The sequence below is a fragment of the Oncorhynchus keta genome, chromosome 18, assembly GCF_023373465.1.
Source record: "Oncorhynchus keta strain PuntledgeMale-10-30-2019 chromosome 18, Oket_V2, whole genome shotgun sequence".
Taxonomy (NCBI): domain Eukaryota; kingdom Metazoa; phylum Chordata; class Actinopteri; order Salmoniformes; family Salmonidae; genus Oncorhynchus; species Oncorhynchus keta.
In genome coordinates this window covers 38,455,634-38,479,227 of record NC_068438.1, presented here as the reverse complement: position 1 = coordinate 38,479,227, position 23,594 = coordinate 38,455,634, and the positions used below count along the sequence as shown (strand labels likewise).

The window sequence follows — 23,594 nt, the reverse complement described above, 5'->3', positions numbered from 1 at the left end:
GGTCCAGTCTGTTGAACACAGTGTTGTGATGTGTCTGGTCCAGTCTGTTGAACACAGTGATGTGTCTGGTCCAGTCTGTTGAACACAGTGATGTGTCTGGTCCAGTCTGTTGAACACAGTGTCTGGTCCAGTCTGTTGTGATGTGTCTGGTCCAGTCTGTTGAACATAGTGTTGTGATGTGTCTGGTCCAGTCTGTTGAACACAGTGATGTGTCTGGTCCAGTCTGTTGAACACCGTGTTGTGTCTGGTCCAGTCCGTTGAACACAGTGATGTGTCTGGTCCAGTCTGTTGAACACAGTGATGTGTCTGGTCCAGTCCGTTGAACACAGTGTTGTGATGTGTCTGGTCCAGTCTGTTGAACACAGTGATGTGTCTGGTCCAGTCTGTTGAACACAGTGTTGTGATGTGTCTGGTCCAGTCCGTTGAACACAGTGATGTGTCTGGTCCAGTCTGTTGAACACAGTGATGTGTCTGGTCCAGTCTGTTGAACACAGTGATGTGTCTGGTCCAGTCTGTTGAACACAGTGATGTGTCTGGTCCAGTCTGTTGAACACAGTGATGTGTCTGGTCCAGTCTGTTGAACACAGTGATGTGTCTGGTCCAGTCTGTTGAACACAGTGATGTGTCTGGTCCAGTCTGTTGAACACAGTGATGTGTCTGGTCCAGTCTGTTGAACACAGTGATGTGTCTGGTCCAGTCTGTTGAACACAGTGATGTGTCTGGTCCAGTCTGTTGAACACAGTGATGTGATGTGTCTGGTCCAGTCTGTTGAACACAGTGATGTGTCTGGTCCAGTCTGTTGAACACAGTGTTGTGATGTGTCTGGTCCAGTCTGTTGAACACAGTGTTGTGATGTGTCTGGTCCAGTCTGTTGAACACAGTGTCGTGATGTGTCTGGTCCAGTCTGTTGAACACAGTGATGTGTCTGGTCCAGTCTGTTGAACACAGTGATGTGTCTGGTCCAGTCTGTTGAACACAGTGATGTGTCTGGTCCAGTCTGTTGAACACAGTGTTGTGATGTGTCTGGTCCAGTCTGTTGAACACAGTGATGTGTCTGGTCCAGTCTGTTGAACACAGTGATGTGTCTGGTCTAGTCTGTTGAACACAGTGTCGTGATGTGTCTGGTCCAGTCTGTTGAACACAGTGTTGTGATGTGTCTGGTCCAGTCTGTTGAACACAGTGTTGTGATGTGTCTGGTCCAGTCTGTTGAACACAGTGTCGTGATGTGTCTGGTCCAGTCTGTTGAACACAGTGTTGTGATGTGTCTGGTCCAGTCTGTTGAACACAGTGTTGTGATGTGTCTGGTCCAGTCTGTTGAACACAGTGTTGTGATGTGTCTGGTCCAGTCTGTTGAACACAGTGATGTGTCTGGTCCAGTCTGTTGAACACAGTGATGTGTCTGGTCCAGTCTGTTGAACACAGTGATGTGTCTGGTCCAGTCTGTTGAACACAGTGTTGTGATGTGTCTGGTCCAGTCTGTTATACACAGTGTTGTGATGTGTCTGGTCCAGTCTGTTGAACACAGTGTTGTGATGTGTCTGGTCCAGTCTGTTGAACACAGTGTGTGTCTGGTCCAGTCTGTTGAACACAGTGATGTGATGTGTCTGGTCCAGTCTGTTGAACACAGTGATGTGATGTGTCTGGTCCAGTCTGTTGAACACAGTGATGTGATGTGTCTGGTCCAGTCTGTTGAACACAGTGTTGTGATGTGTCTGGTCCAGTCTGTTGAACACAGTGTTGTGATGTGTCTGGTCCAGTCTGTTGAACACAGTGATGTGTCTGGTCCAGTCTGTTGAACACAGTGTTGTGATGTGTCTGGTCCAGTCTGTTGAACACAGTGATGTGATGTGTCTGGTCCAGTCTGTTGAACACAGTGATGTGTCTGGTCCAGTCTGTTGAACACAGTGTTGTGATGTGTCTGGTCCAGTCTGTTGAACACAGTGATGTGATGTGTCTGGTCCAGTCTGTTGAACACAGTGTTGTGATGTGTCTGGTCCAGTCTGTTGAACACAGTGATGTGATGTGTCTGGTCCAGTCTGTTGAACACAGTGATGTGATGTGTCTGGTCCAGTCTGTTGAACACAGTGTTGTGTCTGGTCCAGTCTGTTGAACACAGTGTTGTGATGTGTCTGGTCCAGTCTGTTGAATACAGTGTTGTGATGTGTCTGGTCCAGTCTGTTGAACACAGTGTTGTGATGTGTCTGGTCCAGTCTGTTGAACACAGTGTTGTGATGTGTCTGGTCCAGTCTGTTGAACACAGTGTTGTGATGTGTCTGGTCCAGTCTGTTAAACACACAGATGTGTCTGGTCAGTGTGTCTGGTCCAGTCTGTTGAACACAGTGATGTGTCTGGTCCAGTCTGTTGAACACAGTGATGTGTCTGGTCCAGTCCGTTGAACACAGTGTTGTGATGTGTCTGGTCCAGTCTGTTGAACACAGTGTTGTGATGTGTCTGGTCCAGTCTGTTGAACACAGTGATGTGATGTGTCTGGTCTAGTCTGTTGAACACAGTGATGTGATGTGTCTGGTCCAGTCTGTTGAACACAGTGTTGTGATGTGTCTGGTCCAGTCTGTTGAACACAGTGTTGTGATGTGTCTGGTCCATTCTGTTGAACACAGTGTTGTGATGTGTCTGGTCCAGTCTGTTGAACACAGTGTTGTGATGTGTCTGGTCCAGTCTGTTGAACACAGTGATGTGATGTGTCTGGTCCAGTCTGTTGAACATAGTGTTGTGTCTGGTCCAGTCTGTTGAACACAGTGTTGTGATGTGTCTGGTCCAGTCTGTTGAACACAGTGTTGTGATGTGTATTGTCCAGTCTGTTGAACACAGTGTTGTGATGTGTCTGGTCCAGTCTGTTGAACACAGTGTTGTGATGTGTCTGGTCCAGTCTGTTGAACACAGTGTTGTGATGTGTCTGGTCCAGTCTGTTGAACACAGTGTTGTGATGTGTCTGGTCCAGTCTGTTGAACACAGTGTTGTGATGTGTCTGGTCCAGTCTGTTGAACACAGTGTTGTGATATGTCTGGTCCAGTCTGTTGAACACAGTGATGTGATGTGTCTGGTCCAGTCTGTTGAACACAGTGATGTGTCTGGTCCAGTCTGTTAAACACAGTGATGTGTCTGGTCCAGTCTGTTGAACACAGTGATGTGTCTGGTCCAGTCTGTTGAACACAGTGTTGTGATGTGTCTGGTCCAGTCTGTTGAACACAGTGTTGTGATGTGTCTGGTCCAGTCTGTTGAACACAGTGATGTGATGTGTCTGGTCTAGTCTGTTGAACACAGTGATGTGATGTGTCTGGTCCAGTCTTTTGAACACAGTGATGTGATGTGTCTGGTCCAGTCTGTTGAACACAGTGATGTGATGTGTCTGGTCCAGTCTGTTGAACACAGTGATGTGATGTGTCTGGTCTAGTCTGTTGAACACAGTGATGTGATGTGTCTGGTCCAGTCTGTTGAACACAGTGTTGTGATGTGTCTGGTCCAGTCTGTTGAACACAGTGTTGTGATGTGTCTGGTCCAGTCTGTTGAACACAGTGTTGTGATGTGTCTGGTCCAGTCTGTTGAACACAGTGTTGTGATGTGTCTGGTCCAGTCTGTTGAACACAGTGTTGTGATGTGTCTGGTCCAGTCTGTTGAACACAGTGTTGTGATGTGTCTGGTCCAGTCTGTTGAACACAGTGATGTGATGTGTCTGGTCCAGTCTGTTGAACACAGTGATGTGTCTGGTCCAGTCTGTTAAACACAGTGATGTGTCTGGTCCAGTCTGTTAAACACAGTGATGTGTCTGGTCCAGTCTGTTGAACACAGTGTTGTGATGTGTCTGGTCCAGTCTGTTGAACACAGTGTTGTGATGTGTCTGGTCCAGTCTGTTGAACACAGTGATGTGATGTGTCTGGTCTAGTCTGTTGAACACAGTGATGTGATGTGTCTGGTCCAGTCTTTTGAACACAGTGATGTGATGTGTCTGGTCCAGTCTGTTGAACACAGTGATGTGATGTGTCTGGTCCAGTCTGTTGAACATAGTGTTGTGTCTGGTCCAGTCTGTTGAACACAGTGTTGTGATGTGTCTGGTCCAGTCTGTTGAACACAGTGTTGTGATGTGTCTGGTCCAGTCTGTTGAACACAGTGTTGTGATGTGTCTGGTCCAGTCTGTTGAACACAGTGTTGTGTTGTGTCTGGTCCAGTCTGTTGAACACAGTGTTGTGATGTGTCTGGTCCAGTCTGTTGAACACAGTGTTGTGATGTGTCTGGTCCAGTCTGTTGAACACAGTGTTGTGATGTGTCTGGTCCAGTCTGTTGAACACAGTGTTGTGATGTGTCTGGTCCAGTCTGTTGAACACAGTGTTTGACACATCACATGTGTTGTCTCTGAGAGGGAGGAAAGATACACGTTTACCTCTGACCAACTACAACAAGCACCAACAGAGAAACTTCACACATCTTCCCCTCCACCACACACACGTTTGCCGTGAAGCCCCAGTCTCTCTATAAGAGCTGGGTGAACATTTGACTTCTCTCATACTCCCAAGGTCACCTTGAAGGTTTTCTACTGGCTGACTAAGAAACTTGCACACGCAGTGTTGGTGCAAGGGAAGGAGGAAGGCTGAATTCTTTGTGTTATCAATGTTTCCCTTCAGTGAAGCACAGACCACAATATGTACTCCGTTTAAATGGCTTTTCTTTGTGTGTGTAAGCACTTGTGTGTGTGTGTCCGTGTGTGTGCGCATGTCCAGTATGTTATTACTCTTGTTCTGTCTGTTGTGCTGGTAGGCCCGGGGTCTGTACATGGCTGTCTCTCTGTACAAGCTGTCCAGGTCCTGTCTCCAGCTGTCAGGGTTGAGGTGGCGGAGGAGCTGCTCCACTGTGTTGAAGGCTGCTATGGTCTGGTCCAATGCCGCTGCTGTCAGAGGAACATCAGTCACCGCTGGAGCCAACACTGACAGACTGTCCTCCTGGAGGAAGGGTGGAGAAGGAGGGGGGGGTCAAAAGTTCTGACACAAGGTCTTCTTTAGTCTTTGAGAGCATTCTAGTGTGTCTCTGTGTGTGTGAGTCTATGGAATGCTCAGCACCAGTATCTGAGCTGCCCTCTGACTGTGCTTGTGAAAGCTTTACAAAGGTCAGGGGACAACCTTGATCTTTTAAAATCAGCCGAATGACTGGGCACTAGAGCCCTCTAACTGTCTCCAGGCTGGGACCAGGAGTTTCTCCTGCTGCTGATCAGGAGGGTTAGGGGCCAACACAGGTAGGTGTGTGTGTTTGTGTTGAGCATGCTTGCATGTCCAACTCACCATCAGGGTCACAGTCTCCCAGTTGGTCTTTGACTCTGCAGGAAGAGAATCATCCTGGAGGAAGGAAGGAGAGAGAGAATGAAGGAGTGGTATTTGGGTTATTCTGGTGCGTTTACATAACTCCTGTCAGAACATCAGGATAATCCCTGGTTGAATTCCAGGTGATGGTATCGGGAGCTGGTCAGGATTTGTCTGTCTGTTTTGGATTAGCATTCATATGTCTAACATTGTGCTAATGGGAGTTTGCTACAAAGCTGCTGAGATAAGTTTACAGACAGTCCCTAATGATTGAGCAGTGTTCCTCTCCAGGGCCCAGATTCACACAACACTTCTTCCGCAATAACTTAACTATGGGATCTGTGACCCTCCACATGGGACAGTTGAGCTAAAGTGTGCTAATGTGATTAGCATGAGGTTGGAAGTACAGTAACAAGAACATTTCCCAAGACATAGACATATCTGATATGGGCAGAATGCTTACATTATTATTAATCTAACTGCACTGTCCAATTTACAGTAGCTATTACAGTGAACTAATGCCATGCTATTGTTTGAGGAGAGTGCACAGCAATGAACTTGAAAATGTATCAATTAACCAATTAGGCACATTTGGGCAGACTTGATACAACATTTTGGACAGAAATGCAATGGTTCATTGGATAAGCCTAAAACTTTGCACATACACTTCTGCCATCTAGAGGCCGGAATCTAAATTGCACCTAAACTGGAATAATATATTGTGGCCTTTTCCTTGCATTTCATTATTATCTTTTACCAGATCTAACGTGTTATATTCCCCGACACTCCACAAACTTCAAAGTATTTTCTTTCAAATGGTATCATGAATATGCATATCCTTGCTTCAGGTCCTGAGCTCCAGGCAGTTAGATTTGGGTATGTCCTTTTAGGCGAAAATTGATCAGGGGTCTGACCCTTAAGAAGTTTCTTAGGAAAAAATACTAAATACATAAGATCGTTCGTAAGAGCAATTCCTCAACAATATCTTAAGATATCTCAAATATCTTCTTACGAATCTTCTTAAGATGTTTGTTGCTAGGAACTAATTTAGCTAGCTACCTATTTAGCAATGTAAATCATGTTAGCATATTTCCTACTGAGATTACGGTTATAAAAACGGTTATAAACGGTTATAAATTTATAGATTACGGTTATAGATTACGGTTATAAAAAGTTGGGTTTAAAATAATCAATACTGAAACTTGCATATGAAGTATGTGAGTGAATTAAACATGTTCAAATGCTTTCATGAGCTTTTTCTCTCACTGCCCTGAGTTTAAGACAAGGGTTTAGAAATCTTGGGTCTGTTCTCCTCACAGACCCCTTCATCAGACACAGAGAGATGAGGTGCTCTATGTAGAGGAGAGGAGAGACAACACACTCACTGTTTGTGAAAAGTGACTTGTGAACACACCCCTTGCAGATGTGCAACTGCCTCTGGTTGGTATTATATTCTATGTAATGGGTGATGGCTCTCCAAAAAACACACTCTGCAGTTCATAGTGAACCTGAGGGAAGAACTATACATCTGCATAACATGCAGTCTGAACCCACTTAAAAAACTGTGTGTACTCTGTGTGTGTGTGTTCATGTTATGTATGAGTCTGCAAATGTGTGTGTGTGTTATACTGTATTTGTGCATGCTGTGTGTGTGTGTCTATATTATGTCTGAGCCTTCGAATGTATGTGTGGGTGTGTCATATGAAATCAGAGATGACTTAAAAAGTTTAGTGACTAATCTTTCATTTTAAAGCATCTGTTTCTCGTGTGCAACCCACAGATACACACTGTGCTTTGATAGGAACCTCTGACTTCATACACAGCTGGGGTATGTGTGTGTGTGTGTGTGTGTGTGTGTGTGTGTGTGTGTGTGTGTGTGTGTGTGTGTGTGTGTGTGTGTGTGTGTGTGTGTGTGTGTGTGTGTGTGTGTGTGTGTGTGTGTGTGAGTGTGTGTGTGTGTGTGTGTGTGTAGACTTCCTCATAAATGAGGCTCATAGTGTGTGTGTGTGTGTGTGTGTGTGTGTGTGTGTGTGTGTGTGTGTGTGTGTGTGTGTGTGTGTGTGTGTGTGTGTGTGTGTGTGTGGCCCCTGCAGCAGCCCCAGATGTGTATCTCTGTCAGCATCTGACCTTATTAGGCAATAAGCAGTCAGATTCAGTAAACTGTCCTACAGTCCTGTGCTTCAGAGGGGAATGCAGGGACAGCTGGGCTAAGGGCACACACACGCACCTGGGACTTTTCATAGGAAGAACAGTTTACAGTGCCTTTAGAGAGTAGGTCAACAGGGACATGAAACCACGTCTGGTAGCTGGAGGGTCGTGACAGACTAGACTAGGTCCTCCTGGGTAGAAACGTTTTCAGGAGATGGTCACGGGGTAAGAAGAGTTTGGGGAGCAGTGCTTTCAGGGTGAAACAAAAATGAACAGATATTGCAATAAAAATGTGTATTGCCATAATTGACTTGTGTTTCCCTGCACCTGCTACTAATAATGTGTCTGTAATACCTCCTCTCAGACATGTTCTTTCTGGAGGAGATGTTGGTTTCTGGGAATATCCATTTATGTATGTATTTATGGGAAAACCTCAATGGGTCCAGAACAGCTGCAGAGCCTGTCAACATCTGGGAGTGTCTGGGAACAGAGTAGCGTTCCTGGATCATATTTCTTCCATGGGTGGATTGGATGTTCTGAGGAACTCCACAATTGTTTTATCTAAGCAAGTCAGTTAAGAAAAAAAGTTGTATTTTACAATGACTGCCTACACCAGCTAGACCCAGACAATGCTGGGCCAATCACGGCCGGTTGTGAGACAGCCTGGAATTGAACCAGGGTGTCTGTAGTAACACCTCTAGCACTGAGATGCAGTGCCTTAGACCGCTGCGCGACTTGGGAGTCCAAATTCCCTAAGCTAGAATCACTGGTTCTAGAGGATTCCTCGATAAGGAAATGAAGAAAAGCACTACAGCGTTCAGTCATGGTCATGTTATTGCATTGTGTTGTTGAGCTTGTGTGTGTGTGTGTGTGTGTGTGTGTGTGTGTGTGTGTGTGTGTGTGTGTGTGTGTGTGTGTGTGTGTGTGTGTGTGTGTGTGTGTGTGTGTGTGTGTGTGTGTGTGTGTGTGTGTGTGTGTGTGTGTGTGTGTGTGCAGTGCATTCGGAAAGTATTCAAACATTTGCAAACATTTTGGCTTTGTCATTATGGGGTATTGTGTGTAGAATGATGAGGATGTATTTATTTATTTATAATTAGGTTGTAACAACAAAATGTGGAAAAATTCCACGGGTCTGAATACTTTCCGAATGGAGGTTTTGGGTTAAAGCAGAAGACGTATTGTGGTTTTGTTATGGTTGTTTTCTGGCTATGGTTGCATTGTGGTTATGTTGTTTTGTGTTTGTGGATGTGTTGTGGTTGCATTGTGGATGAGTAATGGTTGTATTGTGGTTGTGTAATGGTTGTACTGTGGTTGTGTTTTGTGGTTGTGATGACAAATGACTGATTTGTAGGAACTAGACTCTCTCTCTCGTAACACTCCCTCTTCGCTCTCTCTCTCCTCAAACTCCCTCTCTTTTTGTTTTGTAGGAGTTATCGGCTGTCAGCATGATAGGATCTGAGACACCGGTTCTCTACCTTTCTCTCTCTCTCTCCCTCCTCCACCTTATCTATACAGCATGGCAGAACAAATTAGAGCTGTTAAATGAAGCCTCTCACAGCCCTAGAGGTGGTGGAGGGGAAAGTGTGTGGGTACTGGGAGGCCAATCTAATGGCAGCTTCCCTGTCTGAGAAAGTGTGTGGGTACTGGGAGGTCAATCTAACGGCAGCTTCCCTGTCTGGGAAAGTGTGTGGGTACTGGGAGGTCAATCTAACGGCAGCTTCCCTGTCTGGGAAAGTGTGTGGGTACTGGGAGGCCAATCTAACGGCAGCTTCCCTGTCTGGGAAAATGTGTTGGTTTCTCACACGCACACCCGCCCCCACGCACAGGGTGTCACTGTGCCGAGGACACAAAGCAGTAAGCTACACACAAGGACAAAGGAATAACAAAGAACAAAAGGAGAACCTGAGGCTCTGTGGAGAAGGAATAATAACGGACATATGCCGACCTCTCCAGGCGTAAGAGACGGGAGAGAGATGAGGGGGAGGAGAGATAGAGAGGAGAGAGAGGGGAGACGGGAGAGAGATGAGAGAGAGGAGAGAGATGAGGGGGAGGAGAGACAGAGAGGAGAGAGAGGGGAGACGGGAGAGAGATGAGAGAGAGGAGAGAGGGGAGAGAGATGAGGGGGAGGAGAGACAGAGAGGAGAGAGAGGGGAGGAGAGATAGAGAGGAGAGAGATGAAGGGGAGGAGAGATAGAGAGGAGAGAGAGGAGAGAGGGGAGAGAGATAAGGGGGAGGAGAGAGAGGGAGATGGGAGAGAGATGAGGGGGAGGAGTGATAGAGAGGAGAGAGAGGTGATAGGGGAGAGAGAGAGGAGAGAGAGATGAGAGCGATGAGGGGGAGTAGAGATAGAGAGGGGAGATAGAAGGGAGAGAGAGGTGAGAGGGGAGAGAGATGGGGGAGGAGAGATAGAGAGTAGAGAGGGGAGAGAGATGAGGGGGAGGAGAGATAGAAAGGAGAGAGATGAGGGGGAGGAGAGAGAGAGGAGAGACGGGAGAGAGATGAGGGGGAGGAGAGATAGAGAGGAGAGAGGGGAGAGGGGAGAGAGGCGGGGAGGAGAGATAGAGAGGAGAGAGGGGAGAGAGATGAGGGGGAGGAGAGATAGAGATGAGAGAGGGGAAATAGAAAGGAAATAGAGAGGAGAGAAAGGTGAGAGGGGAGAGAGATGAGGGGGAGGAGAGATAGAGAGGAGAGAGGGGAGAGAGATGAGGCGGAGGAGAGATAGAGAGGAGAGATGGGAGAGGGGAGAGAGAGGGGAGAGAGAGGGGAGAGAGAGATGAGGGGGAGGAGAGATAGAGAGGAGAGAGGGGAGAGAGGGGAAATAGAGGGGAAATAGAGAGGAGAGAGAGGTGAGAGGGGAGAGAGAGAGAGGAGAAAGAGGTGAGAGGGGAGAGAGAGGGGAGAGATAGAGAGGAGAGAGGTGAGACGGGAGAGAGAGAGAGGGGAAAGAGAGAGGAGAGAGAGGTGAGAGGGGAGAGAGATGAGGGGGAGGAGAGATAGAGAGGAGAGAGAGGGGAGAGAGGTGAGGGGGAGGAGAGATAGATAGGAGAGATGGGAGAGGGGAGAGAAAGGGGAGAGAGAGAGGGGAGAGAGAGATGAGGGGGAGGAGAGATAGAGGGGAGAGGGGAGAGAGAGGGGAGAGAGGTGAGGGGGAGGAGAGATAGATAGGAGAGATGGGAGAGGGGAGAGAGAGGGGAGAGAGAGGTGAGACGGGAGAGAGATGAGGGGGAGGAGAGATAGAGAGGAGAGAGAGGTGAGAGGGGAGAGGGATGAGGGGGAGGAGAGATAGAGAGGAGAGAGAGGTGAGAGGGGAGAGAGAGGGGAGATAGAGAGGAGAGAGATGAGGGGGAGGAGAGATAGAGAGGGGAGATAGAGGGGAGATAGAAGGGAGAGAGAGGTGAGAGGGGAGAGAGAGAGGAGAGAGAGGTGAGAGGGGAGAGAGGGGGAGAGAGATGAGGGGGAGGAGAGATAGAGAGGAGAGAGAGGTGAGAGGGGAGAGAGAGAGGGGAGATAGAGAGGAGAGATAGGTGAGAGGTGAGAGGGGAGAGAGAGGGGGATGAGAGATAGAGAGGAGAGAGAGGTGAGAGGGGAGAGAGAGGGGAGAGAGATGAGGGGGAGGAGAGATAGAGAGGAGAGAGAGGTGAGAGGGGAGAGAGAGAGGGGAGATAGAGAGGAGAGAGATCAGGGGGAGGAGAGATAGAGATGGGAGATAGAGAGGAGAGAGAGGTGAGAGGGGAGAGAGAGAGGATAGAGAGGTGAGAGGGGAGAGAGAGGGGAGAGAGATGAGGGGGAGGAGAGATGGAGAGAGAGGTGAGAGGGGAGAGAGAGAGGGGAGATAGAGAGGAGAGAGATGAGGGGGAGGAGAGATAGAGATGGGAGATAGAGGGGAGATAGAGAGGTGAGAGAGGTGAGAGGGGAGAGAGAGAGGAGAGAGAGGTGAGAGGGGAGAGAGTGAGGAGAGAGAGGTGAGAGGGGAGAGATACAGGGGAGATAGATAGGAGAGAGATGAGGGGGAGGAGAGATAGAGAGGTGAGAGAGAGGGGAGATGGGAGAGAGAGAGGAGAGAGAGGTGAGAGGGGAGAGAGAGGAGAGAGAGGTGAGATGAGAGAGAGAGAGGGGAAAGAGATTTTCATAATATTTTAGAATGGAGAGGAGTGCAGAGGGGAATGGGAATGTGTTTAAAGTCAAATGCTTCAGAGGGCAAAATAAAAAACCTCTTCCTCACTTCAGTAATGTAATGTGTCTGAAAGCCAAGGAAACATCTACACATCTAAATCTTCCTCAGCTATTCAACTACTGACGTAGTTAATCTTCTGATCCAGACTGGGCTTTATAAAGAGTACATACTCAGCCTCCCTCCATCCGTCTACTACATCCCTCCCTCCCCGTCCTCATTTGTCAAGATAGACGTCTTACAAAGGAAACAGACGTTAATGGGTTTAGTCATCTAATTCCCACAGCTAGTTACCTCAGGAAGGATTTTGGCAGCATCGTACTTGAACCCTCTATCATACAGACCACATCAGACTGTCATAAGGATGACAAAAGAGATTCATTGGCCGTTATAACACCAGCTTTGGGTCTTTATGTTTCAACACCTTTGTGGAATGAGATGCAGTCACATCCCGATGTTCACTCACCTGTAGAGAGAAGTGGAGTTTGAAGCCAGGCTTTGCCACAAAGTAGTCGTCTGACTTGAAGGAGACTTTGAGGGTGTTGGTTTTGGAGGTAAGACGAGGGGGGACTCTCTGACCACACCATCTCCCCCAGACAATAGTACTGGTCTCTGAGATGTCCTCCACCTCCACAAAGTCATATCTGCAAGGGAAGGGGGAGAGGAGGGGCTCACTAGATTTTAAATCAATGGATTTAATATAAGAACGGATCAATCAATGGATATAATATATCAAAGGATAAATAAATGAATAATCACTGTTCATTAGAAAAGGTATAACTGTTGGCGAGCCAATCACGAGTCACCTCCCCCTCTTTATATATTTCCTCATTTCTCCCCTCTCGCGTTCTGTTCCTCTCCCCTCCTGTTCCTCTCCTCTCCTGTCCCTCTCCCCTCTCGCTTTCTGTTCCTCTTCCCTCCTATTCCTCTCCCCTCTCGCTTTCTGTTCCTCTCCCCTCTCACTTTCTGTTCCGCTCCCCTCCTGTTCCTCTCTCCTCTCGCTTTCTGTTCCTCTCTCCTCCTGTGCCTCTCCCCTCTCGCTTTCTGTTCCTCTCCCTACTGTTCCTCTCCCTCTCACTTTCTGTCCCTCTCCCTCCAGGTCCTCTCTCCTCTAGCTTTCTGTTCCTCTCTCCTCTCGCTTTCTGTTCCTCTCCCTCCTGTTCCTCTCTCCTTTCACTTTCTGTTCCTCTCCCCTCGCTTTCTGTTCCTCTCCCCTCCTGTTCCTCTCCTCTCCTGTCCCTCTCCCCTCTCGCTTTCTGTTCCTCTTCCCTCCTATTCCTCTCCCCTCTCGCTTTCTGTTCCTCTCCCCTCTCACTTTCTGTTCCGCTCCCCTCCTGTTCCTCTCTCCTCTCGCTTTCTGTTCCTCTCTCCTCCTGTGCCTCTCCCCTCTCGCTTTCTGTTCCTCTCCCCTACTGTTCCTCTCCCCTCTCACTTTCTGTCCCTCTCCCCTCCAGGTCCTCTCTCCTCTAGCTTTCTGTTCCTCTCTCCTCTCGCTTTCTGTTCCTCTCCCCTCCTGTTCCTCTCTCCTTTCACTTTCTGTTCCTCTCCCCTCTCGCTTTCTGTTCCTCTCCCCTCCTGTTCCTCTCTCTTCTCGCTTTCTGTTCCTCTCCCCTCCTGTGCCTCCCCCCTCTCGCTTTCTGTTCCTCTCCCCTCCTGTGCCTCTCCCCTCTCGCTTTCTGTACCTCTCCCCTCTCGCTTTCTGTTCCTCTCCCCTCTCGCTTTCTGTTCCTCTCCCCTCCTGTTCCTCTCTCCTCTCGCTTTCTGTTCCTCTCCCCTCCTATTCCCTTCCCCTCTCGCTTTCTGTCCTTTCCCCTCTCAGTTTCTGTTCCTCTCCCCTCTCGGTTTCTGTACCTCTCCCCTCTCGGTTACTGTTCCTCTCCCCTCTCGCTTTCTGTTCCTCTCTCCTCTCGCTTTCTGTGCCTCTCTCCTCTCGCTTTCTGTTCCTCTCCCCTCCTGTTCCTCTCTCCTCTCGCTTTCTGTTCCTCTCCCCTCCTGTTCCTCTCCCCTCTCGCTTTCTGTTCCTCTCCCCTCCTGTTCCTCTCCCCTCTCGCTTTCTGTTCCTCTCCTCTCTCACTTTCTGTTCTGCTCCCCTCCTGTTCCTCTTTCCTCTCGCTTTCTGTTCCTCTCTCCTCCTGTTCCTCTCCCCTCTCGCTTTCTGTGCCTCTCCCCTCCTATTCCCTTCCCCTCTCGCTTTCCGTTCCTCTCCCCTCCTGTGCCTCTCCCCTCTTGCTTTCTGTTCCTCTCCCCTCTCGCTTTCTGTACCTCTCCCCTCCTGTCCCTCTCTCCTCTCGCTTTCTGTTCCTCTCCCCACACGGTTTCTGTTCCTCTCTTCTCCCCTGTCGCTTTCTGTGCCTCTCCCCTCTCGCTTTCTGTTCCTCTCCCCTCCAGTTCCTCTCTCCTCTCGCTTTCTGTTCCTCTCTCCTCTCGCATTTCTGTTCCTCTCCCCTCTCGCTTTCTGTTCCTCTCCCCTCTCGCTTTCTGTTCCTCTCCCCTCTCGCTTTCTGTGCCTCTCCCCTCTCGCTTTCTGTTCCTCTCCCCTCCTGTTCCTCTCTCCTCTCGCTTTCTGTTCCTCTCCCCTCCTGTGCCTCTCCCCTCTCGTTTTCTATTCCTCTCCCCTCCTGTTCCTCTCCCCTCTCGCTTTCTGTTCCTCCCCCCTCTCGCTTTCTGTTCCTCTCCCTTCCTGTGCCTCTCTCCTCTCGTTTTCTGTTCCTCTCCCCTCCTATTCCCTTCCCCTCTCGCTTTCTGTCCTCTCCCCTCTCGGTTTCTGTTCCTCTCCCCTCTCGCTTTCTGTACCTCTCCCCTCTCAGTTTCTGTTCCTCTCCCCTCTCGCTTTCTGTTCCTCTCTCCTCTCGCTTTCTGTGCCTCACTCCTCTCGCTTTCTGTTCCTCTCCCCTCCTGTTCCTCTCTCCTCTCGCTTTCTGTTCCTCTCCCCTCCTGGTCCTCTCCCCTCTCGCTTTCTGTTCCTCTCCCCTCCTGTTCCTCTCCCCTCTCGCTTTCTGATCCTCTCCCCTCTCACTTTCTGTTCCGCTCCCCTCCTGTTCCTCTTTCCTCTCGCTTTCTGTTCCTCTCTCCTCCTGTTCCTCTCTCCTTTCGCTTTCTGTTCCTCTCCCCTCATAGCTTTCTGTTCCTCTCGCTTTCTGTTCCTCTCCCCTCCTGTTCCTCTCCCCTCTCGCTTTCTGTTCCTCTCCCCTCTCACTTTCTGTTCAGCTCCCTTCCTGTTCCTCTTTCCTCTCGCTTTCTGTTCCTCTCTCCTCCTGTTCCTCTCCCCTCTCGCTTTCTGTGCCTCTCCCTCCTGGTCCCTCCCCTCTCGCTTTCTGTTCCTCTCCCCTCCTGTTCCTCTCCCTCTCGCTTTCTGTTCCTCTCCCCTCTCACTTTCCTGTTCCGCTCTGTCCTGTTCCTCTTTCTGTTCCTCTCCCTTTCTGTTCAGCTCCCTTCCTGTTCCTCTTTCCTCTCGCTTTCTGTTCCTCTCTCCTCCTGTTCCTCTCCCCTCTCGCTTTCTGTGCCTCTCCCCTCCTATTCCCTTCCCCTCTCGCTTTCTGTTCCTCTCCCCTCCTGTGCCTCTCCCCTCTTGCTTTCTGTTCCTCTCCCCTCTTGCTTTCTGTGCCTCTCTCCTCTCGCTTTCTGTTCCTCTCCCCTCCTGTTCCTCTCTCCTCTCGCTTTCTGTTCCTCTCCCCTCCTGTTCCTCTCCCCTCTCGCTTTCTGTTCCTCTCCCCTCCTGTTCCTCTCCCCTCTCGCTTTCTGTTCCTCTCCTCTCTCACTTTCTGTTCTGCTCCCCTCCTGTTCCTCTTTCCTCTCGCTTTCTGTTCCTCTCTCCTCCTGTTCCTCTCCCCTCTCGCTTTCTGTGCCTCTCCCCTCCTATTCCCTTCCCCTCTCGCTTTCTGTTCCTCTCCCCTCCTGTGTTCCTCTCCCCTCTTGCTTTCTGTTCCTCTCCCTCTCGCTTTCTGTTCCTCCCCCTGTCCCTCTCTCCTCTCGCTTTCTGTTCCTCTCCCCTCACGGTTTCTGTTCCTCTCTTCTCCCCTGTTCGCTTTCTGTGCCTCTCCCCTCTCGCTTTCTGTTCCTCTCCCTCCAGTTCCTCTCTCCTCTCGCTTTCTGTTCCTCTCCCTCTCGCATTTCTGTTCCTCTCCCCTCTCGCTTTCTGTTCCTCTCCCCTCTCGCTTTCTGTTCCTCTCCCCTCTCGCTTTCTGTCTGTTCCTCTCCCCTCTCGCTTTCTGTTCCTCTCCCTCCTGTTCCTCTCTCCTCTCGCTTTCTGTTCCTCTCTCCCTCCTCCTGTGCCTCTCCCCTCTCGTTTTCCTTCCTCTCCCCTCCTGTTCCTCTCCCCTCTCGCTTTCTGTTCCTCCCCCTCTCGCTTTCTGTTCCTCTCCCTTCCTGTGCCTCTCTCCCTCTCGTTTTCTGTTCCTCTCCCCTCCTATTCCCTTCCCCTCTCGCTTTCTGTCCTCTCCCCTCTCGGTTTCTGTTCCTCTCCCCTCTCGCTTTCTGTACCTCTCCCCTCTCGGTTTCTGTTCCTCTCCCCCTCTCGCTTTCTGTTCCTCTCTCCTCTCGCTTTCTGTGCCTCACTCCCTCTCGCTTTCTGTTCCTCTCCCCTCCTGTTCCTCTCTCCTCTCGCTTTCTGTTCCTCTCCCCTCCTGGTCCTCTCCCTCTCGCTTTCTGTTCCTCTCCCCTCCTTTCCTCTCCCCTCTCGCTTTCTGTTCCTCTCTCCTCTCACTTTCTGTTCCGCTCCCCTCCTGTTCCTCTTTCCTCTCGCTTTCTGTTCCTCTCTCCTCCTGTTCCTCTCTCCTTTCGCTTTCTGTTCCTCTCCCCTCATAGCTTTCTGTTCCTCTCTCGCTTTCTGTTCCTCTCCCTCCTGTTCCTTCCCCTCTCGCTTTCTGTTCCTCTCCCCTCTCACTTTCTGTTCCTCCTTCCTGTTCCTCTCCTCTCGCTTTCTGTTCCTCTCCCCTCCTGTTCCCTCTCTCCTCTCGCTTTCTGTTCCTCTCCCTCCTGTTCCCTTCCCTCTCCCTCTCGCTTTCTGTTCCTCTCCCCTCCTGTTCCCTCTCCCTCTCGCTTTCTGTTCCTCTCCTCTCGCTTTCTGTTCCTCTCCCCTCCTGTCCCTCTCTCCTCTCGCTTTCTGTTCCTCTCCCCTCCTGTGCCTCTCTCCTCTCGTTTTCTGTTCCCTCTCCTCCTATTCCCTTCCCCTCTCGCTTTCTGTCCTCTCCCCTCTCGGTTTCTGTTCCTCTCCCCTCTCGCTTTCTGTACCTCTCCCCTCTCGGTTTCTGTTCCTCTCCCCTCTCGCTTTCTGTTCCTCTCTCCTCTCGCTTTCTGTGCCTCACTCCTCTCGCTTTCTGTTCCTCTCCCCTCCTGTTCCTCTCTCCTCTCGCTTTTTGTTCCTCTCCCCTCTCGCTTTCTGTTCCTCTCCCCTCCTGTTCCTCTCCCCTCTCGCTTTCTGTTCCTCTCCCCTCTCACTTTCTGTTCCGCTCCCCTCCTGTTCCTCTTTCCTCTCGCTTTCTGTTCCTCTCCTCCTGTTCCTCTCTCCTTTCGCTTTCTGTTCCTCTCCCCTCATAGCTTTCTGTTCCTCTCGCTTTCTGTTCCTCTTTCCTCTCGCTTTCTGTTCCTCTCTCCTCCTGTTCCTCTCTCCTTTCGCTTTCTGTTCCTCTCCCCTCATAGCTTTCTGTTCCTCTCGTTTTCTGTTCCTCTCCCCTCCTGTTCCTCTCTCCTCCTGTTCCTCTCCCCTCTCGCTTTCTGTGCCTCTCCCCTCCTATTCCCTTCCCCTCTCGCTTTCTGTTCCTCTCCCCTCCTGTTCCTCTCCCCTCCTGTTCCTCTCCCCTCTCGCTTTCTGTTCCTCTCCCCTCTCACTTTCTGTTCAGCTCCCCTCCTGTTCCTCTCCCCTCTCGCTTTCTGTTCCTCTCCACTCTCACTTTCTGTTCCGCTCCCCTCCTGTTCCTCTTTCCTCTCGCTTTCTGTTCCTCTCTCCTCCTGTTCCTCTCTCCTTTCGCTTTCTGTTCCTCTCCCCTCATAGCTTTCTGTTCCTCTCGCTTTCTGTTCCTCTCCCCTCCTGTCGCTCTCTCCTCCTGTTCCTCTCCCCTCTCGCTTTCTGTGCCTCTCCCCTCCTATTCCCTTCCCCTCTCGCTTTCTGTTCCTCTCCCCTCCTGTGCCTCTCCCCTCTCGCTTTCTGTTCCTCTCCCCTCCTGTCCCTCTCTCCTCTCGCTTTCTGTTCCTCTCCCCTCCTGTCCCTCTCTCCTCTCGCTTTCTGTTCCTCTCCCCTCCTATTCCTCTCCCCTCTCGCTTTCTGTTCCTCTCCCCTCTCCCTTTCTGGTCCTCTCCCCTCCAGTTCCTCTCCCCTCTCGCTTTCTGTTCCTCTCCCCTCCTGTTCCTCTTTCCTCTCGCTTTCTGTTCCTGGTCCTCTCTCCTCTCGGTTTCTGATCCTCTCTCCTCCTTTTCCTCTCCCCTCTCGCTTTCTGTTCCTCTCTCCTCCTGTTCCTCTCCCCTCTCGCTTTCTGTTCCTCTCTCCTCCTGTTCCTCTCCCCTCTCGCTTTCTGTTCCTCTCCCCTCCCGTTCCTCTCTCCTCTCGCTTTCTGTGCCTCTCCCCTCCTGTTCCTCTCCCCTCTCGCTTTCTGTTCCTCTCCCCTCTCACTTTCTGTTCCTCTCCCCTCTCGCTTTCTGTTCTACTCCCCTCTCGCTTTCTGTTCCTCTCCCCTCCTGTCCCTCTCTCCTCTCACTTTCTGTTCCTCTCCCCTCTCGCTTTCTGTTCCTCTCCCCTCATGTTTCTCTCTCCTCTCACTTTCTGTTCCTCTCCCCTCCTATTCCCTTCCCCTCTCGCTTTCTGTTCCTCTCCCCTCTCGGTTTCTGTTCCTCTCCCCTCTCGGTTTCTGTTCCTCTCCCCTCTCGCTTTCTGGTCCTCTCCCCTCCTGTTCCTCTCTCCTCTCGCTTTCTGTTCCTCTCCCCTCCTGTTCCTCTCTCCTCTTGCTTTCTGTTCCTCTCCCCTCCTGTGCCTCTCCCCTCTCGCTTTCTATTCCTCTCCCCTCCTGTTCCTCTCCCCTCTCGCTTTCTGTTCCTCTCCCCTCTCGCTTTCTGTTCCTCTCCCCTCCTGTTCCTCTCTCCTCTCGCTTTCTGTTCCTCTCCCCTCCTATTCCCTTCCCCTCTCGCTTTCTGTTCCTCTCCCCACTCGCTTTCTGTTCCTCTCGCCTCTCGCTTTCTGTCCCTCTCCCCTCCTGTGCCTCTCCCCTCTCGCTTTCTATTCCTCTCCCCTCTCGCTTTCTGTTCCTCTCCCCTCCTGTTCCTCTCTCCTCTCGCTTTCTGTTCCTCTCCCCTCCTATTCCCTTCCCCTCTCGCTTTCTGTTCGTCTCCCCACTCGCTTTCTGTACCTCTCCCCACTCGCTTTCTGTTCCTCTCCTGTGTCTCTCCCCTCCTGTTCCTCTACCCTCTCGCTTTCTGTTCCTCTCCCCTTTCACTTTCTGTTCCTCTCCCCTCATGTTCCTCTCCCCTCTCGCTTTCTGTTCCTCTCCCCTCCTGTTCCTCTCCCCTCTCGCTTTCTGTTCCTCTCCCCTCTCACTTTCTGTTCCTCTCCCCTCCAGTTCCTCTCCCCACTCGCTTTCTGTGCCTCTCCCCTCTCGCTTTCTGTTCCTCTCCTCTCTCACTTTCTGTGCCACTCCCCTCTCGCTTTCTGTTCCTCTCCCCTCTCGCTTTCTGTTCCTCTCCCCTCTCGCTTTCTGTTCCTCTCCCTCTCGCTTTCTGTTCCTCTCCCCTCTCGCTTTCTGTTCCTCTCCCCTCCTGTTCCTCTCCCCACTCGCTTTCTTTTCCTCTCCCCTCCTGTTCCTCTACCCTCTCGCTTTCTGTTCCTCTCCCCTCTCGCTTTCTGTTCCTCTCCCCTCATGTTTCTAATAATAATAATAATATAATATATGCCATTTAGCAGACGCTTTTATCCAAAGCGACTTACAGTCATGTGTGCATACATTCTACGTATGGGTGGTCCCGGGAATCGAACCCACTACCCTGGCGTTACAAGCGCCATGCTCTACCAACTGTGCTACAGAAGGACCCCTCCCCTCTCGCTTTCTGTTCCTCTCCCCTCTCGCTTTCTGTTCCTCTCCCCTCCTGTTCCTCTCCCCTCTCGCTTTCTGTTCCTCTCCCCTCTCGCTTTCTGTTCCTCTCCCCTCTCGCTTTCCGTTCCTCTCCCCTCTCGCTTTCTGTTCCTCTCCCCTCTCGCTTTCTGTTCCTCTCCCCTCTCGCTTTCCGTTCCTCTCCCCTCTCGCTTTCTGTTCCTCTCCCTCCTCGCTTTCTGTTCCTCTCCCCTCTCTCTTGTCTAAAGTGCTTACAAAGACAAATGCCTTTGGTTTGGGGATTAAAAGCCTATTCTCTCTTCTCACCCTCAAGGACATATTCTTCATTACTGCAAAGACGGCAACCTTCATCCATCCCACCCCCCCTCTCTCTCTTTCCCTCCTCTCTTTAGTCTCTGTAGATGTTGATACCCTCATCAGAGGGATGACAGCCTACTCTCTTCCAGCCTACTCTCTTCACTCAAATCTCCCTTTTCATCTGTTACAAACTCAGCCAACTTTCTCTCTCCCTGGCACTTCAATCTTTCACCTCTCTATCCTCTCCTCCCTCTCTCACCTGCAGACTTCGTTCTCTGGTTCCTCCAGTGCAAAGTGGGAGTCAAACTCCAGGGTGATGCGGGTGTTGTGGGGCGACAGTAGTTTCCATGACAACTGCAGGTTCCTGGGATAGGCGTTAGGAAAGCGGGGGCTCTGAATGACTCCTCCCGTTGCCGTTACCGTGACGACCTCTTCTTTCCGGTACAAGTCTGTAAGGTGATTGCTGTCTGTTAGCAGTTATAACTGGTATAGGTTAGTGAGTTTAATCTCTGGGATTTCATACACAGTGTTACAGAGTCAGAGAGAGAGCGAGAGTGAGACAGAGAAAAACAGAGACCGAGACCAAGAGAAACAGAGACCAAAACCGAGAGAGAGACCGAGAGAGAAACAGAGAAAAACAGAGACCAAGAGAAACAGAGACCGAAACCGAGAGAGAGACCGAGAGAGAGACCGAGACCGAGAGACTGAGACAGAGAGAGAGACAGAGACCGAGAGAGAGACTGACAGAGACCGAGCGAGAGAGAGAACGACAGAGACTGACAGAGACTGACAGAGAGACAGACAGAGAGTTAGGGACACCGAGAGAGACAGACCAAGACAGAGAGACCGAGGGAGCGAGACCCGAGAGAGAGAGAGCGAGGCCAACAGAAAGCGAGATAGAGAGAGAGAGCGAGGCCAACAGAGAGCGAGATAGAGAGAGAGAGCGAGACAGAGAGCGAGATAGAGAGAGAGAGCGAGACAGAGAGCGAGACAGAGAGAGAGAGCGAGAAGAGAGAGAGAGCAAGAAGAGAGAGAGAGCGAGAAGAGAGAGAGAGCAAGAAGAGAGAGCGAGCGAGAAGAGAGACAGAGAGAGAGAGAGCGAGACAGAGAGAGAGAGAAAGAGAGAAAGACAGAGAGAAAGAGAGAAAGACAGAGAGAAAGAGAAAGAGAGAGACAGGGACAGAGCCAGAGAGAGAGAGAGAGACAAAGAAAAACAGTAAATTAAGCTGTTCAAATAAATACAGTTTATATTCCTACACAGTCCTCATGCTCTGTGACAACATAGTCCTAATGCTCTGTGACTACATAGTCCTAATGCTCTGTGACTACATAGTCCTAATGCACTGTGACTATAGTCCTAATGCTCTGTGACTACATAGTCCTAATGCTCTGTTACTACATAGTCCTACATAGTCCTCCTAAAGCTCCGTGACTACATAGTCCTAATGCTCTGTGACTACATAGTCCTAATGCTCTGTGACTACATAGTCCTACATAGTCATCCTAAAGCTCCGTGACTACATAGTCCTAATGCTCTGTGACTACATAGTCCTCCTAAAGCTCCGTGACTACATAGTCCTAATGCTCTGTGACTACATAGTCCTAATGCTCTGTGACTACATAGTCTTAATGCTCTGTGACTACATAGTCGAATGCTCTGTGACTATAGTCCAACATAGTCTTAATGCTCTGTGACTACATAGTCCTCCTAATGCTCTGTGACAACATAGTCCTAATGCTCTGTGACTACATAGTCCTAATGCTCTGCGACTACATAGTCCTCCTAATGCTCTGTGACAACATAGTCCTAATGCTCTGTGACTACATAGTCGAATGCTCTGTGACTATAGTCCTACATAGTCTTAATGATCTGTGACTAAATAGTCCTAATCTTCTGTGACTACATAGTCGAATGCTCTGTGACTACATAGTCCTAATGCTCTGCGACTACATAGTCCTAATGCTCTGCGACTATAGTCCAACATAGTCTTAATGCTCTGTGGCTACATAGTCCTCCTAATGCTCTGTGATTATATTCCTCTTAATGCTCTGTGACTACATAGTCCTAATGCTCTGTGACTACATAGTCCTCCTAATGATCTGTGACTAAATAGTCCTAATGTTCTGTGACTACATAGTCGAATGCTCTGTGACTACATAGTCCTCCTAATGCTCTGCGATTATATTCCTCTTAATGCTCTGTGACTACATAATCCTAATGCTCTGTGACTACATAGTCCTCCTAATGCACTGCGATTATATTCCTCTTAATTCTCTGTGACTACATAGTCCTCCTAATGCTCCGTGACTACATAATCCTAATGCTCTGTGACTACATAGTCCTCCTAATTCTCTGCGATTATATTCCTCTTAATGCTCTGTGACTAAATAGTCCTAATGCTCTGTCACTACATAGTCCTCCTGATGCTCTGTGACTAAATAGTCCTAATGTTCTGTGACTACATAGTCGAATGCTCTGTGACTATAGTCCTACATAGTCCTAATGCTCTGTGACTACATAGTCCTCCTAATGATCTGTGACTAAATAGTCCTAATGTCCTGTGACTACATAGTCGAATGCTCTGTGACTACATAGTCCTCCTAATGCTCTGCGATTATATTCCTCTTAATGCTCTGTGACTACATAATCCTAATGCTCTGTGACTACATAGTCCTCCTAATGCTCTGTGACTACATAGTCCACCTAATGCTCTGTGACTACATAGTCCTAATGCTAAGTGACTACATAGTCCTAACCCTCTGTGACTACATAATCCTTCTAATTCTCTGTGACTGCATAGTCTTAATGCTCTGTGACTACATAGTCCTAATGCTCTGCGACTACATAGTCCTCCTAATGCTCTGTGACAACATAGTCCTAATGCTCTCTGACTACATAGTCCTAATGCTCTGTGACTACATAGTCCTCCTAATGATCTGTGACTAAATAGTCCTAATGTTCTGTGACTACATAGTCGAATGCTCTGTGACTACATAGTCCTCCTAATGCTCTGCGATTATATTCCTCTTAATGCTCTGTGACTACATAATCCTAATGCTCTGTGACTACATAGTCCTCCTAATGCACTGCGATTATATTCCTCTTAATTCTCTGTGACTACATAGTCCTCCTAATGCTCTGTGACTACATAATCCTAATGCTCTGTGACTACATAGTCCTCCTAATTCTCTGCGATTATATTCCTCTTAATGCTCTGTGACTAAATAGTCCTAATGCTCTGTCACTACATAGTCCTCCTGATGCTCTGTGACTAAATAGTCCTAATGTTCTGTGACTACATAGTCGAATGCTCTGTGACTATAGTCCTACATAGTCCTAATGCTCTGTGACTACATAGTCCTCCTAATGATCTGTGACTAAATAGTCCTAATGTCCTGTGACTACATAGTCGAATGCTCTGTGACTACATAGTCCTCCTAATGCTCTGCGATTATATTCCTCTTAATGCTCTGTGACTACATAATCCTAATGCTCTGTGACTACATAGTCCTCCTAATGCTCTGTGACTACATAGTCCACCTAATGCTCTGTGACTACATAGTCCTAATGCTAAGTGACTACATAGTCCTAACCCTCTGTGACTACATAATCCTTCTAATTCTCTGTGACTGCATAGT

At 49.5% G+C, this 23,594-nt stretch overlaps 1 protein-coding gene across 1 annotated transcript in view; it reads right to left on the bottom strand.

Annotated features, from left to right (window-relative positions):
* The window catches only part of LOC118373507 (platelet-derived growth factor D-like), a 75,489-nt gene that overhangs the window by 10,239 nt on the left and 41,656 nt on the right, over window positions 1-23,594 (bottom strand). The window contains exons 2-5 of the mRNA XM_035759642.2: window positions 20,215-20,404; window positions 12,092-12,269; window positions 5,289-5,342; window positions 4,745-4,952 (exon numbers count right to left, since the gene is read on the bottom strand). Of these exons, the coding sequence (XP_035615535.1) occupies window positions 4,745-4,952; window positions 5,289-5,342; window positions 12,092-12,269; window positions 20,215-20,404 (630 nt within the window). The remainder of the gene's footprint in view (window positions 1-4,744; window positions 4,953-5,288; window positions 5,343-12,091; window positions 12,270-20,214; window positions 20,405-23,594) is intronic.